General features: G+C 37.0%; 1 protein-coding gene across 4 annotated transcripts in view; it reads right to left on the bottom strand.

Annotated features, from left to right (window-relative positions):
• The window catches only part of EFNA5 (ephrin A5), a 601230-nt gene extending 584265 nt beyond the window's left edge, over positions 1 to 16965 (bottom strand). For 2 of the 4 annotated variants that reach the window (XM_073624586.1, XM_073624583.1), the window contains exon 1: positions 15086 to 16964. In XM_073624586.1, the coding sequence (XP_073480687.1) occupies positions 15086 to 15210 (125 nt within the window). In that variant the 5' untranslated portion in view covers positions 15211 to 16964. Of the gene's footprint in view, positions 1 to 15085 lie in introns of all 4 variants that reach the window. The other 2 variants (XM_073624585.1, XM_073624584.1) reach the window with 2 other exon arrangements.
• Between the last annotated feature and the right edge of the window lie 6849 nt (positions 16966 to 23814).

Consider the following 23814-nt stretch of genomic DNA (forward strand, 5'->3'; position numbering starts at 1 on the left):
CAGAGTTTTCTTTCATCCTTGGCTGCTAAAAAAAAAAACAAAAAAAAAAAACACAGTTGGGTCCATGACATGTAATCATAAATACATGGCACAATACATTTTGTTCTGAGTCAATGTTGAAAATTTGCAGCTTTGAGTTTGTTTAACCAGTAACTTCTGTGCATCTACTGGTTCAGCCAAGTGAGATCTGCTTTATTTGAATGTTCACTGAATGTGCTAAAACTTTAGATGTAAGCTGTAATTATTTAACAGCAGCACATACAGGCCATTCTTCATTTACACCATGGATACAATGTAGCACATATACTTCTATTTAAGATTTTCCTTTGAAAATAATGGTAACTGATGTTATTGTATTCCTTGAACATCTTTTTCAGCCCTACCTACTTACTATAAATGTGAATGATGAAACGGTATGTATAGTCAACTTCAATGCAACAATTTAAAATAAACCACTAAGGAGAAAAGAGGGTTTGGGACTTTATATGAGGCTCAATGTATGTGCCTCCATCCCTAATTGCTGAGATACATGGGAGAGGGGTTTGGGACTTTATATGAAACATGCAGCCAGGGAGGCATCATGGCATGAATGTGTCTAGCGGGTAATTGTGAGTTGTGACCATAGATATTGCATAATAACATAATACACACAAAATGTAAAATAGGTAGAATTTATTCCATACATAATACATAATATCATGGTAGCATAATAGCATAGCAACATATTGGGTCACAATAATATCATCATATAAAAACACCAAACTCATTATTGCATGTCTCCAGAATAAAAAAATATGATTTGAATTGGTAAGATCCAATAGAAAATAATGTGGGTAACAATCTTGAGATGTAAACAAAGGGGCATCTAATAGCTCAAATGCAAATGCACAATTAGCCCCTTTTTTACATCTCAAGATCGTTACTAACATTATGTTCTACTGGATCTTCAAATCATGCTTTTTTTATTGTGGAGACACCCAATAATGAGTTTGGTGTTTTATATGATGATATCATTGTGATCAAATATGTTGCTATGCTATTATGCTACCATATTATTATGTATTATGTATGGAATACATTCTACCTATGTATGGAATAAATTCTACCTATTTTACATTTTGTATGTAATATGTCACTATGCAATATATATGGTCACAACTCACAATTACCCGCTAGACACATTCATGCCATGTTGCCTCCCTGGCTGCATGTTTCATATAAAGTCCCAAGCCCCTCTCCCATGTATCCTAAAATAAACCACGGCACTACCTGCCTGGAGCTTGCATGTTCTCCCTGTACCCGCGTGGGTTTCCTCTGGGTACTCCGGTTTCCCCCCACACTCCTGAAGACACGCTGGTAGCTTAATTGGCTCCAGTCTAAATCGGCCCTAGTATGTATGAATGTAAATTAGCTGATTAATGGGCAGGGACTGAGGAGAATGTGCTATATATATATATATATATATATATATATATATATATATATCACTGAGTAAATTGTCAGTAAGGTATATAAGTACATGAAATAAATAAATACAATAAATTAATTATTAATTAATAAATATTACAATATAAATACAGACAACTGCTATCAGCTCAAGTGCAATCGACAGGTAAAATATACATACTGTACTGTACTAAGGTATGCATGCCAGCATGTAGAGCAAGCTGCTATTGCTGACTTTAAAGTGTGATCAGAGATATGGTGGAGATGTAGGACCGCAATGTACTGTACACGCTTTACTGTCCTATTCACTGAGAGAGACAAAGGGATGCAAGTGACACCTGGACAGTACTGTAGCTTATGCATAGTACTGCACTTAGGGACTGCCATCTTGGAAGGAAATGATGTGCAACTTGCAGTATTTTGAGTCAGCCATGAAGCCATCAAATACTATGGCAGGTTCCTGGCACTGAAATAACTATAATGTAGGGCAGGCAAGGGCAGCTGCCATCTGACACTTCACACACACATGTACTTATCTGTGATATACTTCTGGTAGTTGCACTACATGGACAAAAAAAAATTATGTTAGGTGTATATTTTAGGCCAGCCAATTTCAATGAATTAACTGCAACAATTCAACCTTGTAGACCAATTATTTTTTAAGGGCAATTGAAGTTAACTTTTAAACATCTTATTTTCCGGTGAAGGTCAGATGACTTTAGTTTTCAGTGATTTTCAGTGATTAGCACAGTCACTGTGCAGCACTTGCACCCACAGATCCATTCAATCAAGGGGCACTATTCTCAAAGAGTTTGTATGCTCTGCCTGTGTTTATGTGAGTTTCCCCATGGATACTCTAACTTCAAGTATTTCAAACTGGTTCTATAAATATATATCTGTATCTTTTTTTTTTTCATAAAATATCTGTATCTTCATGGTAGAGACAATAGGGTTGATTTACTAAGAGTTTAATCATCCAATCACGTGTGAGCAAAAATACAGTTTTTTTTTGTTTTTATTTTTCACTTAAGCTGGGTACACACTACAGTTTACAAACTGACAGACTAACCATGCGAGGTTAGTCCAGCTATCTCCCCCTCTGAGCTGTTTTGTTCCCCCCGCCGGAACACTCCGATCAGCGTTCCCTGTCATTGACTGAGAGCGTTAATCGGGAGTCGGGCGGCTGTTGGTTTTCCAGCATGCACATTCTACAGAAGCTGGACAAAAGGCCGGCTTCTGTCAGACAGACCAACATACACACGGGCAGAACGTTGGCCGTTTTTTTTTTTTAACCGGCAAATGTCTCCCAACATTCTGCCCATGTGTACTGGGCTTTAGCTTCACCACATAAACTAAGCAAAGGGAAAATTTACTTTGCAAAGTAAACTCCTTAAGTAAATCAGCCAAAATGACAATGCAATAAACAATGTAATCTCTGCTGGAGCAATGACTGATATAAACGATTCAAAGTAGTTATAGATAGATAGGGACTAATTTACTAAGAAGTTGACAATCTTCCCAAAAACAACTGCGCAAACATTCACTTTATTTACCCAATCACATGAAATGCAAATTCCTAATCACTTTGAATGCTCATTTATGTGCAGATGCAGTATATTTATTATATGTAATGAATGTAATTAACCCATAGGGCTCATTCACACAAGCACACAGAGCCATACTCACCCGCCCAGGTGACAAGTGTTGTGTGTAGGCGCTAGTAAAAATCAGTGAAGGCTGTGGCTGTTTGCTGGTAAGCAAATGTCCAAGCATCTACTTTCTTGGCGGACAGATGAGCCGCTCTATCCCTTAAACAAATAAATAGATGTGCATTACCAGCCGTATACAGCCGTAGCCTGTCATTGATTGTATGGGCAACTGCATGCAACACCTGTCACTCCCAGACACAGAAATATGCTCATTTTACATGGTGTATAGCTTCCTGTACCCATGTGAATGAGCCCATTTAATATATAAGAAACAGCCATAATGGGGCATTTCTATGTGTGTGTTCCTAGAACTATTTTGATGCAATGCGTGTTAATTATAATTGTAAATAAGCAAACAGATTTTAATTTCCTTTACCTGTATGACAGCATTGTCAAGTGAAAGTATAGCTCTGCAGTAAGCACACATAGCATAGCTGTGTAGGTGTTTTCCAGTGTATTTTCAATTTAAAGGTTTAACGAAAAAGACAGTGTACATCATGATGTTAGCTAATAGAGCAGAACCCCCCTGAGAATCATTTAATTAGTTTTATTTTTTTACAGTATTTCAAATAAAATATCCCAGAGAGGCTGTCACTGCTGACATTGGTTTTGTCAGTGAGGTGCCTTTTTGCTTGATTAATTAGTAATAAAGAGACACACTTTTTGGCAGCTCTTATTTCTACTCTACTTTCCCTGAACAACTGGAAATACTTTGGGGAGCCACAAAAACACTATTAGTGTTTCAATACTAAGGCGTAATAAATGTTTTTCCTTCTAATCAATAGTAACTGCTGACAGTATGCAATAAAGTACCTAAACAGTTAACCGCAGTCATCTTTATATGGGACAGCCCAGGGAGTGCAGCCATTTTGTCTTATGAATCTTGTGCCCTCGGGTTGCTTTTTGATCTTTCTCCTAATGAGACATGGTGGAGGAACCAGCACTCAGATACAAATTCATATACAGAATTGCTAGCCATAGAGATGCAACAGTAAGAGCTGTCAAGTCCTATGCATTATATGTAAAGTGATGCATAACAAAGAAAAAAGTAGACATATGTTTATTAATATTCTTATCTGCTGATTTTATAATATCTATTGGCCTATAGATTGGGAGAATGGCTCAGACACAGACATTCTGTCTAAAGACTTGAGTTTTTTAGAATCTTTCACATAAAAATAGGTATAAAACCTTCTGAAAGGAGATGTAATGCTGAATGGTGAGCTTTCTCCCTCTTGTATAACAACTGATTACCTTTGCGGGACCCAGTCAAATAGCTAGCAGTACAAACATTCATTTGACGTTCTACTGCAGAGAACGCAATGGGATGAAGCTAAGCTGGCCCCACTGGACATCAACGCCCCGCTGAAGGATTTCTCCACTTTCTACGTATTGTGGTATGCTTATGGACAATAGCACTTACTGTAGTAAAAAATAGGCCTCAATTATATTACATTGCTAGAGCAGAACAAGATAGATAGATAAATCTGAATATGCCTTTACGATTTACCTCTACTTTTAATCATTATATTGGATCCATAAATGTATGCATACTCATATCCAGGGCACTGCCATGACATTTCAAAGGTATTATGATATTTCTGGCTAAGACATATAGCAGGTATATATACACACCACATCAAAAACATATCTGAAAAACTTTGGGGATGCCATTATAACTAATTTCTAAGATTAATTACAAGGCAATCACATATGCGTGACTTAATGCCAGCTTTATGGCGGCAAGAACTTTTCACGCAGCATTGAAAGCGGGCATCAGGATTTCGTAAATCCGCACTATTAAACCTTGAAAGATCATCAGAGCGCAATCTAAAATACGGCAATGAATATTGGACAAACAAAATTTACATACCATAATGAGCGCTCAGCGAAAATATTGTGGCCATTGTAACCAGGCTGGCAAGTCACCATAATGTATTACAGATAAAGGGAATATATGAATAAAGTAAATAAATGGACTGCCGCCACATAGAAGGGTTTAATTATCATAGCTTTACCCTAATGCCCCAGATTCTAAGCCACTCATGCATATGGCTAGCCGATCTCATTCTTAGCTCTGTTTGGAAAATCTTATAAAGTCGGCATTAACTTGTGAGTATTTGACTGGAGCCTCCTACTCAATCTAAAATGAAATCTATGCATTTCTGTGTGAGATATGGGCAAACAGCAAAATAATATATTTGAATGAGGATGTAACACAAAGAAAAGGTATATGTTTGGCAACAGGAAATCTTATCAGTTCTTGTGACGGGAACATTATTGTTGACCCAAGCAAATTCAGGCTTTGTAACTCCTTGTGAGCTAGAAACCTAAATGTTCTGTGGTTCATGATTACAGTATATCTAGTCAGAAGAATCTATTGAAACGTGTTATTAAACTGAATTGAACTCTACACCTACGTGGTGTTGTTTAAATATTTTCAAAAAATTAAAAAGGAATGCTGCTATCAACCATGGCCATGCCATGTTTTAATTACTATCGAAGCTTTACAATTAAAAAAAAAAAGGAAATTGTACAAATATTTATATAGATCATACATCCTTTAAGAAAACATCTCCGTGTCCAGATGTCTTTGATGTGTGCCATAATTTGTATCCTCTCAATTGTAAGCAGATGGAATTGTATTGATGTACTGTAAAGGCTGAAAACAATTAGCTGTGCATGTATACTAAAAAAGTTATCTTCCAGAAAAAAAACATATATTTCACATTAACAAAGAGCTAATGAGATTAGAAAGTACACCAAAAGATTTATATGGCAAATAGGATAGAAAAAAGTAGACCTAATGAGTTGTGTTTAGCATATTTCCTTGATGTGTTATGCAGTATATTTATATGGTATGTAAAAGAATAGCCCTTTATAGAGAAAAACCTAGCATGTAAAAATACAAAAATAAAGTTAGTAAGAAAAAAATTGTCATTCTGATTGCAAGCCCCCATATCTGTTGGCAACTTCTGAAGCCTTATTTACTAAAGCAGTCATTTTCAGTCTACCCTAGGTTCATTTCAGTTACCCACTTAATGTAAGGGGAATGAAAATAGAAATGTGTCGACAAACTCTTTGGGTTTTTGAAATGAACACAGGCTAAGGAACAAATGACTCCTTTAGTAAGTTGACTCGATTTTTTTTCTTTTTTTTACATTCACTGCACCTCACTGTGCAATATATAAATACTATACACAAGTACTGAAGTCGTTTTTGTGAATGAATAACAACTGTAATTACCGTATAATAATTTAAAAATAATAATTAAACATTCAGGCAAAGTGCGAATTAAATGTCTCTCCTTGATGTTTCTATGCAATAAGACACAAAATTATGCAAAGTCTAATAACAATTAATAAAGCTAAGCCTAAGCGCTGCAATGTGCAGCCCTTGTGTAACAGGAAAAATGCCTTTCATTTACTCTCTCTGCTTGCTGTATTTTTCGAAGAGAGAGCAAGGAACTAGCGGCAATTATGGGTTTGACAGACACTAATAACTTACAGGACAGTTGGAAATAGAAGCCTCCAGAGCACAGAGCAACATGAGCAGACAAAGGAAGATTTTTGATACATTTTCTGTCCACACAATTAAACAGAAAAATATTATCATTGCAACTCAATGGCATGTCTGAGGGCCATCTGTTCAGCTCAGTTAGATGACCTACTACATACTACAAGATTCAATGAAATTTCACAAACTTGAGTTGGAAGAATGGATTTTGTGAATTGTGAGATTCAGCTACAAACCAAACCTAGGAGAATATACCACTTTTGAGCATGCATATTCACTGTGTGTCAACTGACAGCATAAGCAGTCAATAACCATGGCACACTGGTTAGCAGATCTCACTTTAACACAATGAGACCCACCAACCTTAGTATATACAAACAATGAGCAAACCTTACACAGGTCTATATAGCAGTATTTGCAAAGTGTGAGTAGCCTCTTTGTAATTATTATTAGAATTATTTTTATTGTTATTATTATATGGATGATTGCTTAATAGAGCTTACTTCTAATAATTATTTTTTTTTAAAATACATATATAAACTGGAATATAAATATAACATGTTTAGGACTTGGGATAGTGGAACGTTGCATGCTTTGGTGCACCATACCTAAAAAAGGTCAAACTACTTTTAAAAAAAAGGAAAAAAGCAACTTTCTTTCTCTCACTTTTGTATTCCTTTCCTTAAAATGTTGTTTTTAATTGCCCTAAAATATAATGCTTAATTTTAGACTTTTATAAGACATTTTAAACAAAAGAAATGAGGTTGATGAAAATGCATCTAATATATGAAATAAAGTACTGAGCAACATATGAGTGTTTTGAAACTATAAGACACAGTAGGCACCCAACCAGTTTAGGATAGTATAGATCTCACATTCTTGATGGAAGCAGCATGTGACTCGGGCCCCAAATGGGTTCCATGATGAATATCTGCTGCCAGCTTCTTGAAAAAGTAGAGATTATAGGTAGAGAAAACCTTTTACTCCTTTATAGCATTTTCAAAATGGAGGATGGTTTATGAAGGTATCTATCTATCTATCTATCTATCTATCTATCTATCTATCTATCTATCTATCTATCTATCTATCTATCTATCTATCTATCTATCTATCTATCTATCCATCTATTTCCCTGTTTGTTAATAATCTAATCAGGTTTTAAAATTGAGTAACTCCCCAGCAGTCATAGAACTACAAGTTCCAGCATACAGGGGCTTCTACTTCCAATGTTCTGTAGCAAAACAACCACAACTTTTATACTGAGCTCTAGATAAAGCAGTTTGTATTCTGGCAAGGTTTTGAAGAGATATAGCCAGGAGTAGGTAGATAAACAGCCTTCTCCAATCCTATCAGCAATCCAGCCAGGTCTCTTCTAATAAAACATAGCTTTCTTGTTCATGGGAGGCACGCTCACTCCAATGGAAATATTGACATTTACAGAATAGTCTGCCACATACTATATGCTGCCTGACTGCCTGGAAAATCGGTCAGCCAATAAAAAGTCAAATTGGCTTTCCAGTCATAAAAAGAACGACAGAAGGAACAATGTCAAAAATGACTTGCTTTTTTTCTACAGCCACAAAAGTGTCAAAATTATGAATATAAATAGAGTGGTTGTAAATGGTGATATTATTATCTGCTAGGTGCATTTTACTGTGCTTGAGAGGTTATGTATGAACCACCTATTATCTTTGCCTTGATAACCTCTGAAAGATCTAACAGAATATCTGCCATGGCAAAAGTGCCAATATCATGTGCACAAAATGTATCTACATACTACATTACTGTTTTCCATTATGTACCTTATTCACCTGCAAATAAGATATAGAAGTATGTGGAATAAGCCTAATTTGTTTTTTGTATTTCTATATACTGTATATAGATACAATCACCTACAGTATGTGTTAATGTAGCATAGCCACACAATATAAAGTGCTGAAAAACTGACTGTATACCTAGTGGAAACAGGGTATCACATTCATTAGTTTACATTATGCACATCCACAATGTGTTACTGCATAATATAATAATATATGCCATATACTGCACGTGCCATACATATACATGAGTGTGTACAAATATGCACAAACAAAATGCAAAAGCATCAGCAATAATTGTTAGCCATGATTAAAAAGCCCCAATGGTAATACATTATCTTAACACCTTAGCTCAATAGAGTAGGATGTACAACCTGCATCCTGGGCTAGTTAGTTGTCAGCAGGAGCAGACATATGTCCTCCCAGTCAATACAATTATAGCAAATTTAGCTGTAATTCTACCTGACCCATAAATAAAATGCATTTCATTTATTCTTCCTGCTGTTTAAGACATTTATTGGACCAGAAAATTCTCTTTGAATTGTTTTTATTTTTTCATTCAGCGCTATCCCTCTATAATCCAGGAGAAAAAAATCTTGTGATGCTACAAATCTACATTCCCGTGTTCAAAGGACGGTCCGTAAAGCATAATCCTTAAAATAGGAAACAGGGCATAACACATGCTTGTTTAGAGTAATAATGAAACCAATTGGTGGGAAAAAGATCCTAGATAAAACATAAAAACCTGCTTCAGCAAACACACAAGGACTGAACCGCCAAATTTACGATGCCAAAAGTATTGTTCAGTTCACTCAAACTGTAAATCTTTGGTCAGATTAGAATGATTTGGGGAAATAAATGCCATTCTGCTTACTTAGCAGTGTCATGCTCTGCAAGGCTTTTGTGTTCATTCACTGGAGCAACTGAGGTAACAAGCAGCCATTTTTGAAGAAGCAGTGAGAAGCCATTTTGTGATTAGACAAAGTGCATCACACAAAAGCTATCCCTTCCATATCCTTCTACATTACTTCAGCTTAAAACCTGTTTAACTCAACATAACTAGGAAAAAGTTTAGGTAAGTGCTACCTTTCTATGATACCTTGTGGAGACAACTACTATAGTAAGCTTGCACTATAAATTAAAAGTAAGTAGCCATTTCTATAGAAACGAGATGAAATACTGTAAGAGAAAGGTTCATACAGACCTTGACACAACTCCTACATGTCTACAAGCATTGTATTTACATAAATGTGTATATATTGTATGTGTAATCACTATGGAAGTACACAAGTGAATCAAATTACAGGTTATGGAAGCAGAAAATATATCCATACTAAGAATACTTTACCAAATTAAATGTTGAATAAATAGTTCAACTAAGCACTGTCTGACCCTATTATTTTTTTAATGATATGGATGAAAAAGGGTTGTATGGTCCACTTATCCTATATAACTACAATATCAGCTGTAACTCGCCCCACAAATGCCTTCATTCGATCAGTTTTAAAGAATTTAACAAAAAAAATAACAAAAATGGAGACAAAGTTTCACCTTCATCGCTCGAATCACCTTAAAACTCTACTTAATTAGCAAAGTGTACTTCGCCAAACACACAATGAGAGAATTCATCTCCTTGCTTCCTGTTAGATGTAGATTTTTCCCATTAACTTTTAGTGTCTTTCCATTTCTACTACAGTTATACTACCATAACATAAGACTGCTGCCTTAGCAAGGATTTAGATATCTCCGGGGGAAGGAGTGCCGTACATAGGACAAAATCACATATCGGCAAATGGGCACATACTATTTATTGCCATAATTAAAAGTGGTGGCCACATTTTACACACCCTGCAAAATTTTTATAACTTGAGCTCTTCATATCCCCTTGCACATATGCATGCTCATTAAAAATGATGTACTTCTAAACTGTTAATTAAGAATTTCATATACAAGACATCAGGAACAGATATGACTAATTGCTAGAGAGTAATAGCAGACTCCTAGTTGTAGGTTCTATGCAATTGATGCCTAAGATCATCTGAAAGTATCATGAGAGAGAATTTTTCATTTTTCACTTTAAAATGAAAGAGCAGAATGCAATGTTTGTGACTGTGCATACATGATGGTCCATAGATACTCTTAAAACAGAGCAAACCAACTTTCCTTAAGCACTAATTGTATTCATTCATTTTGTTAGCCCAGCATGGAGCTGCTCGATTGCTGGGTCCATAGCAACAGGGGACAGAAAGAAAGGCTCATCTTTATCTGTCCCTCTACAACAGGAAACGGGGCCAGTGGGTGGAATGTAGTGCTTTCATTATGGGCATTTGCAAAAGATTAAATGAGAAGAATTACAGGAGGGTAATTTACCCTTAACTAGGTGCCCTTCATTCAAAAGGATGAGGTCTGTAAAACTACTGTTGATTGCATGGGATCCACAAGGGGAAAATACAGTCTCTTGCAGGAACCCATTTGAAATAACCAAGGTATTCTTTCAAAGCTATAACAGGCTAGAGTAACACTATTAAAGCTAGAAAGCTGCACGTAATGAACTACTGAGAACACTCTTGCTACACTTTTAATCATGAAAAATTTATTGGGCTGGAGGTCTCTTTGTCCCTCAAATTGAAATTGCCAAATCAAAAACCCCTCTGGAAATTGGAAGCAGGAACCAATGTTTCAAGAATGTGACTATTTATTTTAACTTGCTGCCCTCCAAAGATTTCCAAATCTTTAAAACAAGACCAGAGCAAGTATAAACTTGGTTCTGCAGTATCGAGAGACAGACTTAGCTGAAACAAAGCTATTCCAATAGCCAGCCACGCAAATAGTACTATAGTCAAACTTCTCTTTCCACCATCTGACTGCAGTTGTTATCATTGCTAATCAGAACAACCATTTACATGTAGGTAAACACATTACAGTCATTAGGACATTAACATGCCTATTAATACATATGCTAAGATAACTATTTCTATTAAGCAACATCATAACTATTAGGCAAGACGCTCTTGATTATGATGAACCATTGTATGCTTGGTTATGGATCAATTTGTCTGATCACATATGTATATAAATTGTCATATCTTTTAAGCAAAAATCCAACACAAATGATAAGGTATTCTAAGCAAAAACTATAGTGTTACAAAAAAAATTGTATATATTCAATACAAGTGGTTATTGGCTTATGTGGCTGAGGCATATGTGATGTAACTCTATAGTTTGCATTTGTACCGCCTAAAAAAGTGCATTCAGCCCATGTAACAAGTTACTGCTGGTACTGGCTGAACACATAACGAATATACCAGAGTATATTTCAGAGTATATAGTTAGAGAAATCATGTATACTAAGCTAAAGAAATAGATTACAAGGTTAATGGCCAAATCATATTTTCGCAAGCACGGTTCAAAAATATTCTTTATTTTGTGAAGTCAAACTAAGCAGACAAATGCCACAGCTTAAGCATATTGCTAATTGACAAGCCTGACATAATGAATGATTTGTTATGGATGCAATATTTCAGGATTCCAGGCAAACACATTTAGGAGCAGACACTTTTAATTATTCCAGCAGCTTTTTGGCAAAAAGTCAAAAAAGTTCAGTAGTGGTTCTTCACATACACTTTCTGCCTAGAAAAGATGTTGAACTGAAAATCTACTTAGAGAATTCATCAGGTTGTTAATATAACTTATAATAGCTGCCAAAAGTTACTGTACGTTAAACTAAGGGACATATATTTCAGGATTACATTTCCAGGAAAATAACTTGCAACACCAAGAATGCCGACAGTTAGTCATTTAAATAAAGTAGTATTTTACACGGACACAGGTTTTGGTATAGCTGCCTGTGGGAAGCAGGGAAAGGCATCAGTGCTCTTAAAAAGTTAAGCTTAACTATATATCACATAAACCCTGGCAGTCTTACTGGTGCTCTCCTATTCAGACTTTCACTAGCACTCCTGTTTTATTACACGGGGCTCCATCTACAAAAGCTAAAGCCACTGCACTCATTAATTTGTATCTTGAGTTCCAGAACAAAAGAAATGTTCTTATCAGTTGTTTGCATGTTTTACAGTGCAATTAATGAACTCTGAAAGGCATTTAATAAGATCCAGATTTAGGCTGGCATTTTGCAAGAAAAATGAAAGCACATTTTGGCCTTGCTTTTAAACTTACTGCCAGAATCCTGCTTGACATGCCCCATCTAAACTTCTACTTTGCTAAAATACACAATACTTTGGATCTGTTTTTGAAAGATGTTACAGCACAAGGGTAAACAATGATGTGCTAAATAGTGTGAGGTCACTTAGTAGGAAGCTGTGTTGTTTTATTGTTTTGTTGTTTCTTGCATTTTTTAGTTTTTTTTTTTTTTTTTTCTTTTGGACAAGTTATTATGACATCCAGATGCTCTTTTTGAGTTTAGATGTTTTTTTTTTTACATATGGTTGAAGTATTCTCTCTTCAAACCAATTAACGGCCAATTCGTATGTAACTTGGGTGTAGCTGCAAGGGATATCACAATGATTCAAAGGCATAATGTGTCTAAAGAACTTGTAGCTTCCAACCAAATTTTACTCTGCTGTTGCAACATTTTTTGTATCATCTGTAAATACTGTTAACTTTAAGATTATGCCACTGCTCCTTCTTCACTGTGAGAGTTTTCTGCGGGCAATTCTGATCTATTAAAAAACATGACCTGTGACAAAAATCAATGCACTAATCTCAAACTAAACAGCAGTATCACAGGCACAAGAAGCAGATAACCTGTGATAAGATGTCCTCAGCCTAACGGTAAAAGGTAACAAATGATTTGGAACACATCTGTTTTCAGAAAATAAAAATATAGAACCCAGGTGACTTTCCCAAACATATGGTCAACATTTAAAAAAAAAAGGAATGTGATTTTATGATAGCGTAGCAAAGCAGTTAAAGGGGGGAAAAAAAACACCAAACAATAAAAAGTGCTGCCTCTAACACCGGTACCCATAACTCAACAAGTTATTGCTGGCCTCTCTCCATAAAAGTTTTATTCAAGTCTGTCTTCTAGTGTCTTGCAGTTAACCAAAACATACGCACACACTTTAATCACATTGGTGGGCATTATTTCCGTTGTAATTTGTCCAGGAGTTTCGAGTCCTATTCTCATATTTCTATGTTCTAATCATCTTTAACTAAGGCATCTGCAGTGCCCTGCAAACAGTTTTAAGGAATCCTGCCTGCAACTAGAAAGAAAACACATGTTTATGTAGAGTTAATTAGTAACTAAGCAGATGACTGAGATATTTTGGCTCAAAGCTTCATTATGTTTCAAAGAAATGTACTGCCTTACATGGGGGGGAGTAGATTCCAAAAGGAATTGAAACATTAGTGGAGTTTGACAGATCAATATGGTTTGTTTGTTCAATTAAGGCTGCTGATATTGCCTAACCATCAATAGGGAACTCTTCAAGAATAAAACAAGACGAGTTATATGGGGTGAAAAAAAAAGATTGTGGCTACTTCAACTTATTTTTTTTCTTTTATAAATTGACCAGTTGATGATGTCACATTTAAAACTCTTGTAAGCTTACAATTACCATGCTTTATTTTTTATTTTTTTTGTTTGTTTTAGATTTAGCAGTAACATATGAAAGTTTGCAAGGATGTAAAGACTACCATAGTGTCTGCAGGTTTGTATCCTACCTGTGACCTTTTTGTTTTTATTTTATACACACAGGCAGTGATGGGACCATGCATGATAACTCCAGCACAGAAATCCTCCCGCAGGCTGGGAAATCTATTCAAGTGTCATGACAGATTCTGGTCTTTTCCAGATGCTTGGCCTAGACTGACCCATTATTGCTAGTCATGCTTGAGTCTGTCATATCACTAGAAACATTTAACAGTGATATGGCCATCATAGGCAATGAATACAATAGAGCTACTAAGTAGAAATAAGTTTTATTAGTACATGTTGAATGCTCTGAAAGAAAATAAACTGCCTGGTGATGTCTGATTATACTCAGCCCGATTGTGCAAAATGAATTTAAAATGATAAGAAGTGTTGATAGCAGAAACGGTGTATGTTTAATGTGTGTAGAGTGCATAACGGAGTGCTCAGTACACCAAGAACATATCCAGTGTGACGCCTAGTGAGTCATTGATGATGCTTAGTCCCTTTCTGAATGTAAAAAAGCATACTGCCTCTTTATGCTGCAGAAAGTCTAATATTCCTGCATACTATATTATAGATTTGTGTTACCAGCAGTGCTAATCTTCAGATCTATACTCTACAATCACAGTATAACAGCAAAAGAAAACAGTTGTAGAATATGTTAGAGGCATGCCTTCATTTCAAATTGTGTTGCCAGCAAATTTAGCCTTGGGGCATATGGACTACAATCACAATGAAATAGCAAAAGAGCACAGTTGTAGAATATGCACTTATATGTTACTTCTTGAGTGATGCTTTTACTCCAAGAACAGCCAAAGAGAATTTTGATTTCCTGGCTGTAGCACTTAGATCAATCCAGCTTACATGCTGCTGCGGCCAGATTTGGACAGCGTGTGTTTAGTACAAAGCAGTATGTCAGTTCTTAACCTCCCCCTCCTCCTTACCTGGGGTTGGTGCTGTTCCAGTACACCGCATAGCGATCAGCAACCACCTTGGAGCCAGGATCCTGGCTGCAAACACACATCCAGAGTAGCAGAGAGAGAAGCGTCAACATCTCCACGTGCAACATCACTCCCGGCCAAAAAAAAAAAAAAAAAGAGGGGTGCGAAAGGAACAGATAGAGGTGCTCAAGTGGGCAGCAGCGAAAGGCTGCAGTTGTGCAGTAACGGGGCTTCTGCTTCTTTTTAGAGTTAGTAGGAAAAGGTGCGTGAATGTGTCAGGGACACTGCTGCTGCAGAGGGAAGGATAGCCTGGCTCAGGGAGGTGCTGGAGGCCGTAAGGCTGTTGTGACTGCTGCTGAGAGCAGGACTAACAGGGCGGTGTACATTCACACTGTGCTCCCTGCACACAGAGCATGGTAGAGAAACAAGGGACACATTCCCAGGGGGGGAACCTCAGGCACTGCCGTCCAGATGCCAACCTTTACTTCCACACTAAAGCAATGGTTGTATTCAATTCAGTGTGTCATAGGGAGGGCTGGAATCCTGTGCACTCCAGGGTATATATATATATATATATATATATATATATACACCACTTCTTGTTCTGTACAAAGTTACTCTGCATTCAGGCAGTTGTGTTTGTGGCACTTGCTGCTGGTTGTAGGGTTTGCCCAATGTCAAGGAGAAGCAAGCTTTAGAAATAAATTTGTCTTGCTGACACTCAACTTGTAGGATATTTAGTATCAGATCTTCTCTTCTCGAAGCTCTCCAAGAGAAGCAATAGTCATACAGTTTGTTGTCTCCAGAGATAGTGTTGTAAAGTAGAAGAGCTTCAGTCTGTCTGAACTGTCTGAGTCTTTGGGGGTACTTTATGTATCCTCGCACCCCGCCTCTGTCCTTGTCCTTCCTTTTGAGCGGGGTGATGCACTAGAAGTAAGAAGAAAATCGAACAATCCTCTGAGCCGTGTGATGTCTTACATCCAAACTCAATGCACAGGATGCAAATTCAATTGTTTCATATGGGAGCAAAAAAAAAAACCACAACAAAAACAGCAAACTCCTGGAAATGCATCCAAGTCTTCTGCATAAAACGGCCACATACATAAAGATGAGGTCCAGATATTGCCATAGGCATCAACAGGAGGGGGAAAAAAAGTCACTCTCTTACTTTTTTCTTTTTTGTTTTTTTGTTTTTTTTTTTGCAAAGCTGTCCAGTCCCCAGGAGATCAACTTGTAAGAGCAGGAAGCAGTTTGAAATAAATAAAATGAGCCACAATATCCAACATCACACACATGAAAAGCCGACGTCTACACCAGCTTCACAGCAACTGCAGCTGCTCCCATGCTTAGGAAGGAAGAGAGAAAAGCAAACAGCAGAAAAAAAAAAAAAAAAAACTTATTATACATCAGCAACTGGAAAATAGAATGGGTGCGCAATGAATGAAGGGTTAAATGTCAGACGGAGAGGGGGGGAGGTCAAAAAAATTGTAGGATGAAGTAAAATCCCCCACAAAAAAAAGTCCCACCCCTTGTTAAGCCAAGGACTTGAAGCCTATAGATCTTGCATGGAGCAGACACACTGTGAGAGCATTTCAATGTGTGCAGTCCTTGCTGTTGAGACAGATTCCATGCACATGCAGAGGTACTGTGTGCATATAGAGATCTATAGGAGAAAGGTGGGTGCTGGCACCCACAGCGGGAGCGCAGGTACGAGCACTAATCTTGCAGATGATGTATTCATGAGAAGCACACACAGCCGCCGGGTGATCATGTGAGATCTCATGCACTTTACTAGGCAGAAGGAGGAGGGGGACTGTCAGAGCCCAGAGCAGCCACTCAAGGCAAGGGCTGCTGTTTGCTTAGACATTTCCATAGTCTAGCTCTCTCATTTTTCCTCTCTGCAACAGGATTGGTGTGCAACATGAGAAAGAGGCGTCGCTTACTAACCAAGAGAAGAAGAAAAAAACCTCCCCACCTTCCCTAAAGCTGGACTAATTGAATTACATTGAAATCTGGATGCTTAACAGGCACTACTGAAATAAGCACAATGTAGCCAGGAAAGTGCAGCCTCTGGCACTATAGATTAACCCTTTAGAAGCCTGAGCCTGGAGGATACTCAGCAACTCAATGCTTTAATCATTTAACCTGCAGGGCTTCTCCTGTGCAGTGCTGTCCATACTGACATACTGCCTGCTATTGTATGTATGTGGGAGAGGTGGTGTATATGGAAGGATCTGAGAATTTACAATCAGATACCGGTTTGTACCTATACACACTCCAGAGCTATAGAGACGATAGATAGATAGATAGATAGATAGATAGATAGATAGATAGATAGATAGATAGATAGATAGATAGATAGATAGATAGATAGATGAGAGTATAATTGATAGATAGATAGATAGATAGATAGATAGATAGATAGATAGATAGATAGATAGATAGATGGGTAGATAGATAGATAGATGGGTAGATAGATAGATAGATAGATAGATAGATAGATAGATAGATAGATAGATAGATAGATAGATAGATAGATAGATAGATAGATAGATAGATAGATAGATAGATGAGAGTATAATTGATAGATAGATAGATAGATAGATGAGAGTATAATTGATAGATAGATAGATAGATAGATAGATAGATAGATAGATAGATAGATAGATAGATAGATAGATAGATAGATAGATGGGTAGATAGATGGATAGATAGATAGATAGATAGATAGATAGATAGATAGATAGATAGATAGATAGATAGATAGATAGATAGATAGATAGATAGATAGATAGATAGATAGATAGATAGATAGATAGATAGATAGGAGTATAATTGATAGATAGATGGGAGTGCACAGTAATTAAATAGATACCTATCATTGGGAGATAAACTGATGGTACAATAGATAGATAGATAATACGTACTATGAAACCAGATATATAGATAGATAAAAACTGATGGTACAATAGATAGATATAGGAGAGTACAGGTTTGTACCTACACACAACCAAGAGCTATAGAGAAGATAGTGAAATAGATAGATAGATAGATAGATAGATAGATAGATAGATAGATAGATAGATAGATAGATAGATAGATAGCAATGGAGTAATAGAGTAAACAGATAAATAGATAGCTGACAATAGAACAATAGAAGACAAACTGATGGCATGATATAAATAGATAGATTAAAAAAAAATACATACATACATACATGAAAATCATAAAGTACAGTAAAGATAGATAGATAGATAGATAGATAGATAGATAGATAGATAGATAGATAGATAGATAGATAGATAGATAACAATGGGAGTGCACAGTAAATAAATAGATAGCAAACAATAAGATAAAAGCTGATGGATAGATAGATATAAACAGCAGAGTACAATGGATATATTGATAGCTAGCACATGTCTGGTGACAGTTTTTATTGACATATCACAGACGATGATCAGTATTTAAATAGGATTTCAAAATCAATATTCTTTTATTGTATTACATAATGAGTTTAATTGCTTTTCTCCCAAACATAATATAGAAAGCTCATGTTTTATATTTACAATGCTAATAGCATTAATAAAACTGTGTAAGCATCTAACATCCAACCAACCTGTGGCGCTCCAGATAAAGAAGGTGTGGGACTTGTGGTTCCTGTCCCTTTCTATAGCCGTAGAGCACAATAGAGTCAGAGGTATTGGGATGTCCTGGACAAGCCCATCAGGACAAGTTTGCTATGTATTGGTCACATCACAACTAAAAGAGGCAGAAGAGACAAGCTTGCTTTCATGGAATATCTGTAGTAGACACCCATTTAAAAGGCTCCAGCTCAGTATTTTAACATAGTGTATATAGTTAAGATGTTATCTTCTTCCAGTGTAAGTAAAAGCTCTGGATGATTATGACAATTTTGTATAATATCTTGCAGTGATAAGACCTTCTGAAGCAGACATGGATTGTTTTTGTTGAGTGCATTGTCTATACAGTAATTATGGAGCCATCATTAGTCAGACAGCAGAGCTGATATTCTTGAACTCATCAGACCCAGGAGGAACAAAGCACATTCACTGTTAACATCATGCAAATAGAAAAGCTGTGATTTTTTTTCTTTTTTTTTTTTTTATATATAACTAAATTACTGACACTTTCTAGGAAAGCTGAATAATCTAACATTTTGCTAAAAGTCATAATATTTTTATTTTAGTATAATAGATTCTCTAGCATGTCAGGCAATATGTAAAACAATGTTGTTCAATATTTCCTGGTGTTTATTGCCTTGTGGGTTAAATGAAAGATATAAGAATGAGCAAAAAACAATTTGTGGCAGCCAGCCAAGGTTTCTATGGGTTACCACAGACTGTATTGAGTCTCTGTATTGTGTGCTACCTTCTTACAAAACCCATGCCGAATTTTAAGTGTATTTTTGAAAACAGAAAACCTGAATCTGGATTTTGCCAATTTTTTTTATGTTTAACCCTTTCCAGTATAGTTGAGTTATGATCACACTGAAGATCTGGATGAAGCTTCAGCACGGGCAGCTGTTGCCAGAGGAACCAATCTTTTTTTTTTTCATTATTGAGAGTAATCAATGTTGAAACCTCATTGGTTGCTGTAAATAGTTACATTCACATTTGGCCTTTCCTCCCCTTCAAAATACAATAGTGTATAATATGTATGTAATTAATGCCAGTGCAGGATCTTTTCTGTGTAGCCACCTGTGGAAACCAGCATGTTCTAGTTCAGTGTTAGTGTGCTAAGATGTGAAAAAGAAGCAAACTTTTCTGGACCCTTGGAGTCAGTGGCCTAACCACTACTGTTCCACCTTTATTTAACCACTTGCCCTTCAGAAGATTTACTCACCTTCATGATCACGTCATTTTTTGTGATACGGCACTTCTTTATTTTAACTGACAATTGCGCAGTCATGCAACGCTGTACCAAAATATATGTTTATGTCATTTTTCCCACAAATAGCGCTTTCTTTTGGTGGTATTTGATCACCACTGCATTTTTTTTTTGCACTATAAAAAAAAAAAACAATACTTTTTTACTTTCTGCTATAAAACATATCCAATAAAAAATGTAAAAAATGAAATTTCTTCATAAATTTGGACCAATATGTATTCTGCTACATATCTTTGGTAAAAAAAAAAGTCCCAATAAGCATATATTGATTGGTTTGAGCAAAAGTTATACTGTCTACAAACTATGGGATATATATGGGCGACACAGTGGTGTAATGGATAGCACTTTCACCTAGCAGTAAGAAGGGTCGCTGGTTCGAATCCCAACCATGACACTACCTGCCTGGAGTTTGCATGTTCTCCCTGTGCCTGCGTAGGTTTCCTCCGGGTACTCTGGTTTCCTCCCACACTCCAAAGACATGCTGGTAGGTTAACTGGATCCTTTCTAAATTGTCCCTAGTATGTATGAATGTGAGTTAGGGACCTTAGATTGTAAGCTCCTTGAGGGTAGGGACTGATGTGAATGTACAATGTATATGTAAAGCGCTGCATAAATTGACTGAGCTATATAAGTACCTGAAATAAATAAATAAAATATATACTAGTAATGGAACTGATCGGCAACTTACAGCGGGACTTCAATATTGTGGAAGACAATCAGACACTATCTGACACTTCTGACATTTTGTGGGAACCAGTGCCACTAATACAGAGATCAGTGCTAAACATATGCACTGTCATTGTATGAATGACATTGGCTGGGAAGGGGTTAAACATCTAGAGCAATCAAAGGGTTAACTGTGTGCCTAGCCAGTGTTATTGTATACTGTGTGTGATGCTTTTACTAAAGGAAGAGATGGGTTTTCTTTCCCTGCTTTACAGGGAAAGAAAATCCATTACTTCCCCCCTGTCAGAATGGAGCTCTGCCTTCTTTACATAGGCAGATAAAGAGCCTCATCCGCAAATACTACAAAAGACTTCAAGCTGTCATTGATGTTAAAGGGGGCAATACACGGTATTAAGAACTGGGGTATGTAAACTTTTGATCAGGGTCATTTGGGTAGTTTCTGTTGTCATGATCTAAAAAGAGTAAACACAGTTTACTTTTTATAATGGCTTCAGCCAAACACTAACCACGAGTGAAAGAAAAGTTTTTGTGTTATCATTCATATTCATATTTATTCTCATAAATTCTGCCAGGGTACGTAAACTTATGAGCACAACTGTATACATGATTCTGCACAGCGTGGCTGCCTTGTAGCAGTAAATCTGCTTTGGGGTGGTCGGCAAGTGGTTAACCTCTTTGTTTTCACATATTACCTATCATAAATATGGTATCTGGTGGGAATTCAACATATTGACAAATATGTACCTTAAAGTGATACTAAAGTCTTCTTTAAAAAAATAAATAAAAATAAAATAAATGATTTACTTACCTCCTCTGTGCATTATGTAGCTAGTAAGCAGCTTGCTATGGGGGCACCCGAGCCGAGTCACAGCTCTGTGTCTCCATTCAGGGAAACCCGCATCCAATTCATATAGGTGTGAACTCGGCCTCAGACACGGAGCCCTGCCCCGCCCCTGCCCAATCTCTCCCCTGATTGGCTAACTGACTTTGACAGCTGCGGGATCCAAGGGCGCCACTGCTGTGTCTCAGCCAATCAGGACGAGAGTCTGGGATGGGTAAGACACTAGTGGGCATCGCTGGAAAGAGAAGGGGCTCAGGTAAGTAATTAGGGGGTGCTGGGGAGGCTGCTACACACAGAAGGTTTTTTTATCTTAATGCATAGAATGCATCAAGATAAAAAAATCCTTCTGCCTTTACAACTCCATTAACCACTTCAGCCCCAGAAGGACTTACCCCCTTAATGACCAGGCAATTTTTTGCGATACGGCACTGTGTCGATTTAACTGACAATTGCGTAGTCATGCACCATTATGCACAAACAAAATTTGTGTCCGTTTTTTCCCACAAGAACTTTCTTGGTGGTATTGGCTTTTTTTTTCTTTTTTTTGGTGGTCTTGGTTTTTTTGGTGGTATTTGATTACCTCTGTGGTTTTTATTTTTTGTGCTATAAATAAAAGAAGACCGACAATTTTGAAAAAAAACAATATTTTTTACTTTTTGCTATAATAAATATCAACAAAAAACAAACAAATAAAAAACTTCTTCATCAGTTTAGGCCAATAGGTATTCTTCTACATATTTTTGGTGAAAAAAAATCACAATAAGCTTATATTGATTGGTTTGTGCAAAAGTTATAGCGTCTACAAAGTAGGGGATATATTTATGGCTTTTTTATTTATTTATTTATTTTTTTACTAGTAATGGCGATGATCAGAGCTTTTTAGCAGGACTGTGACATTGTGGCGGACAGATCGGACACTTTTGACACTTTTTTGGGACTAGTGACATTTATACAGCGATCAGTGCTAAAAAAATAGCCTACTGTATAAATTACATTGGCAGAGAAGGGGTTAACACTAGGGGGCGATCAAGGGGTTAAGTGTTCCCTAGGGAGGTGTTTCTAACTATGGGGGGGGGGTGGACTGAATGGGAGTATAGAGAGATCGCTGTTCCTGATCACTAATAACAGACAATCTCTCTACTCCCCTGTCAGAACGGGGATCTGTTTGTCAGATCCCCATTCTGGCTCTCTGTGGAGCGATCGCGAGTCACGCACATCAGCTCCGGCATCGCACCACGGACATGTGCGCCCCTGGCGCCTGCTATTGCTCTTAAAGCGGCCGATGTACACCTATGGCGATTCGCACAGCCGTGCCAACCTGCCACAGTATAATGACGGCGGCTGGTCAGCAAGCGGTTAAAAAAGCTTCTTAAAGTGATATTAAACCCTCAGTTTTTAAAAAACTTTCAGCAGCGTATTTAATGATTTTACTGATACCATGAACACTGCCCCAGGTTTCCTGTTTCAAGGTGGCTCCTTCCCCTTGCAGCATCCTATGGAGTCACCCTTGCAGGCAGGGACTAAAGCTGTGTTTCCCTACACTGTGTGCATCAATAGAAACTCACAAGCCTAGGATGGCAAGGTGCACCCCTTCTCCTTCCCCTCTTACTCCAAGCTTACAGACTGACTGGAGACTGCACTGTTCACTATTAACTCTTTCCTGTGAAGACTGGAAGTTCAAGGAAGCAGCTCTGAGCAACAACCAGCAGCACTGAAAAATCGTTTTGATAAATAGTTTACTAGCGGATACTTATTTTATTGTGTTCAAGGTAATGAGTTAAAAAAAAAAAAAACTGAGGGTTTAGTACTATTTTAAAGGTTAAATTTGACAGTCATTTGTTTTTTTTAAACAACAGATAAGGAGATCTAAGTTCATTTTTTGCCAGTGCCCCATGAGTTTACACCTATAACAGTACAATAAAAAGCTATTATTTAATCCATGGCAACTAGCCAGAAATTATCAATCCCTAGACTGGTAAAAAGCAACTCAAGAAAGCAAGGTGGTCTAATTGGTTGCTTTGGGTTACTGTACACACTTACTGTTGGTATGATAATATTAAGTAAACCTGCTTGTCTTTTTCCCATTAGGTTTTAATCTTGCATCTGATCTGAAACTTATAATGAAGGTAGTTTTGTCTGAATAAAAGAGCCATAATTAAAAGACAATGTATTTCGTTAACCTCTGTGGGTGAGTCTGATGCTGCAATCGATCAACTGAATTTGTTTGCAAATTGGAGCACAAATCTGATGAAGAGCGCCGTTACTTGGATCTCTTTTTTTTTTTTTAATATGCGCA

Source organism: Aquarana catesbeiana, linkage group LG01 (genome assembly GCF_042186555.1).
Source record: "Aquarana catesbeiana isolate 2022-GZ linkage group LG01, ASM4218655v1, whole genome shotgun sequence".
Taxonomy (NCBI): domain Eukaryota; kingdom Metazoa; phylum Chordata; class Amphibia; order Anura; family Ranidae; genus Aquarana; species Aquarana catesbeiana.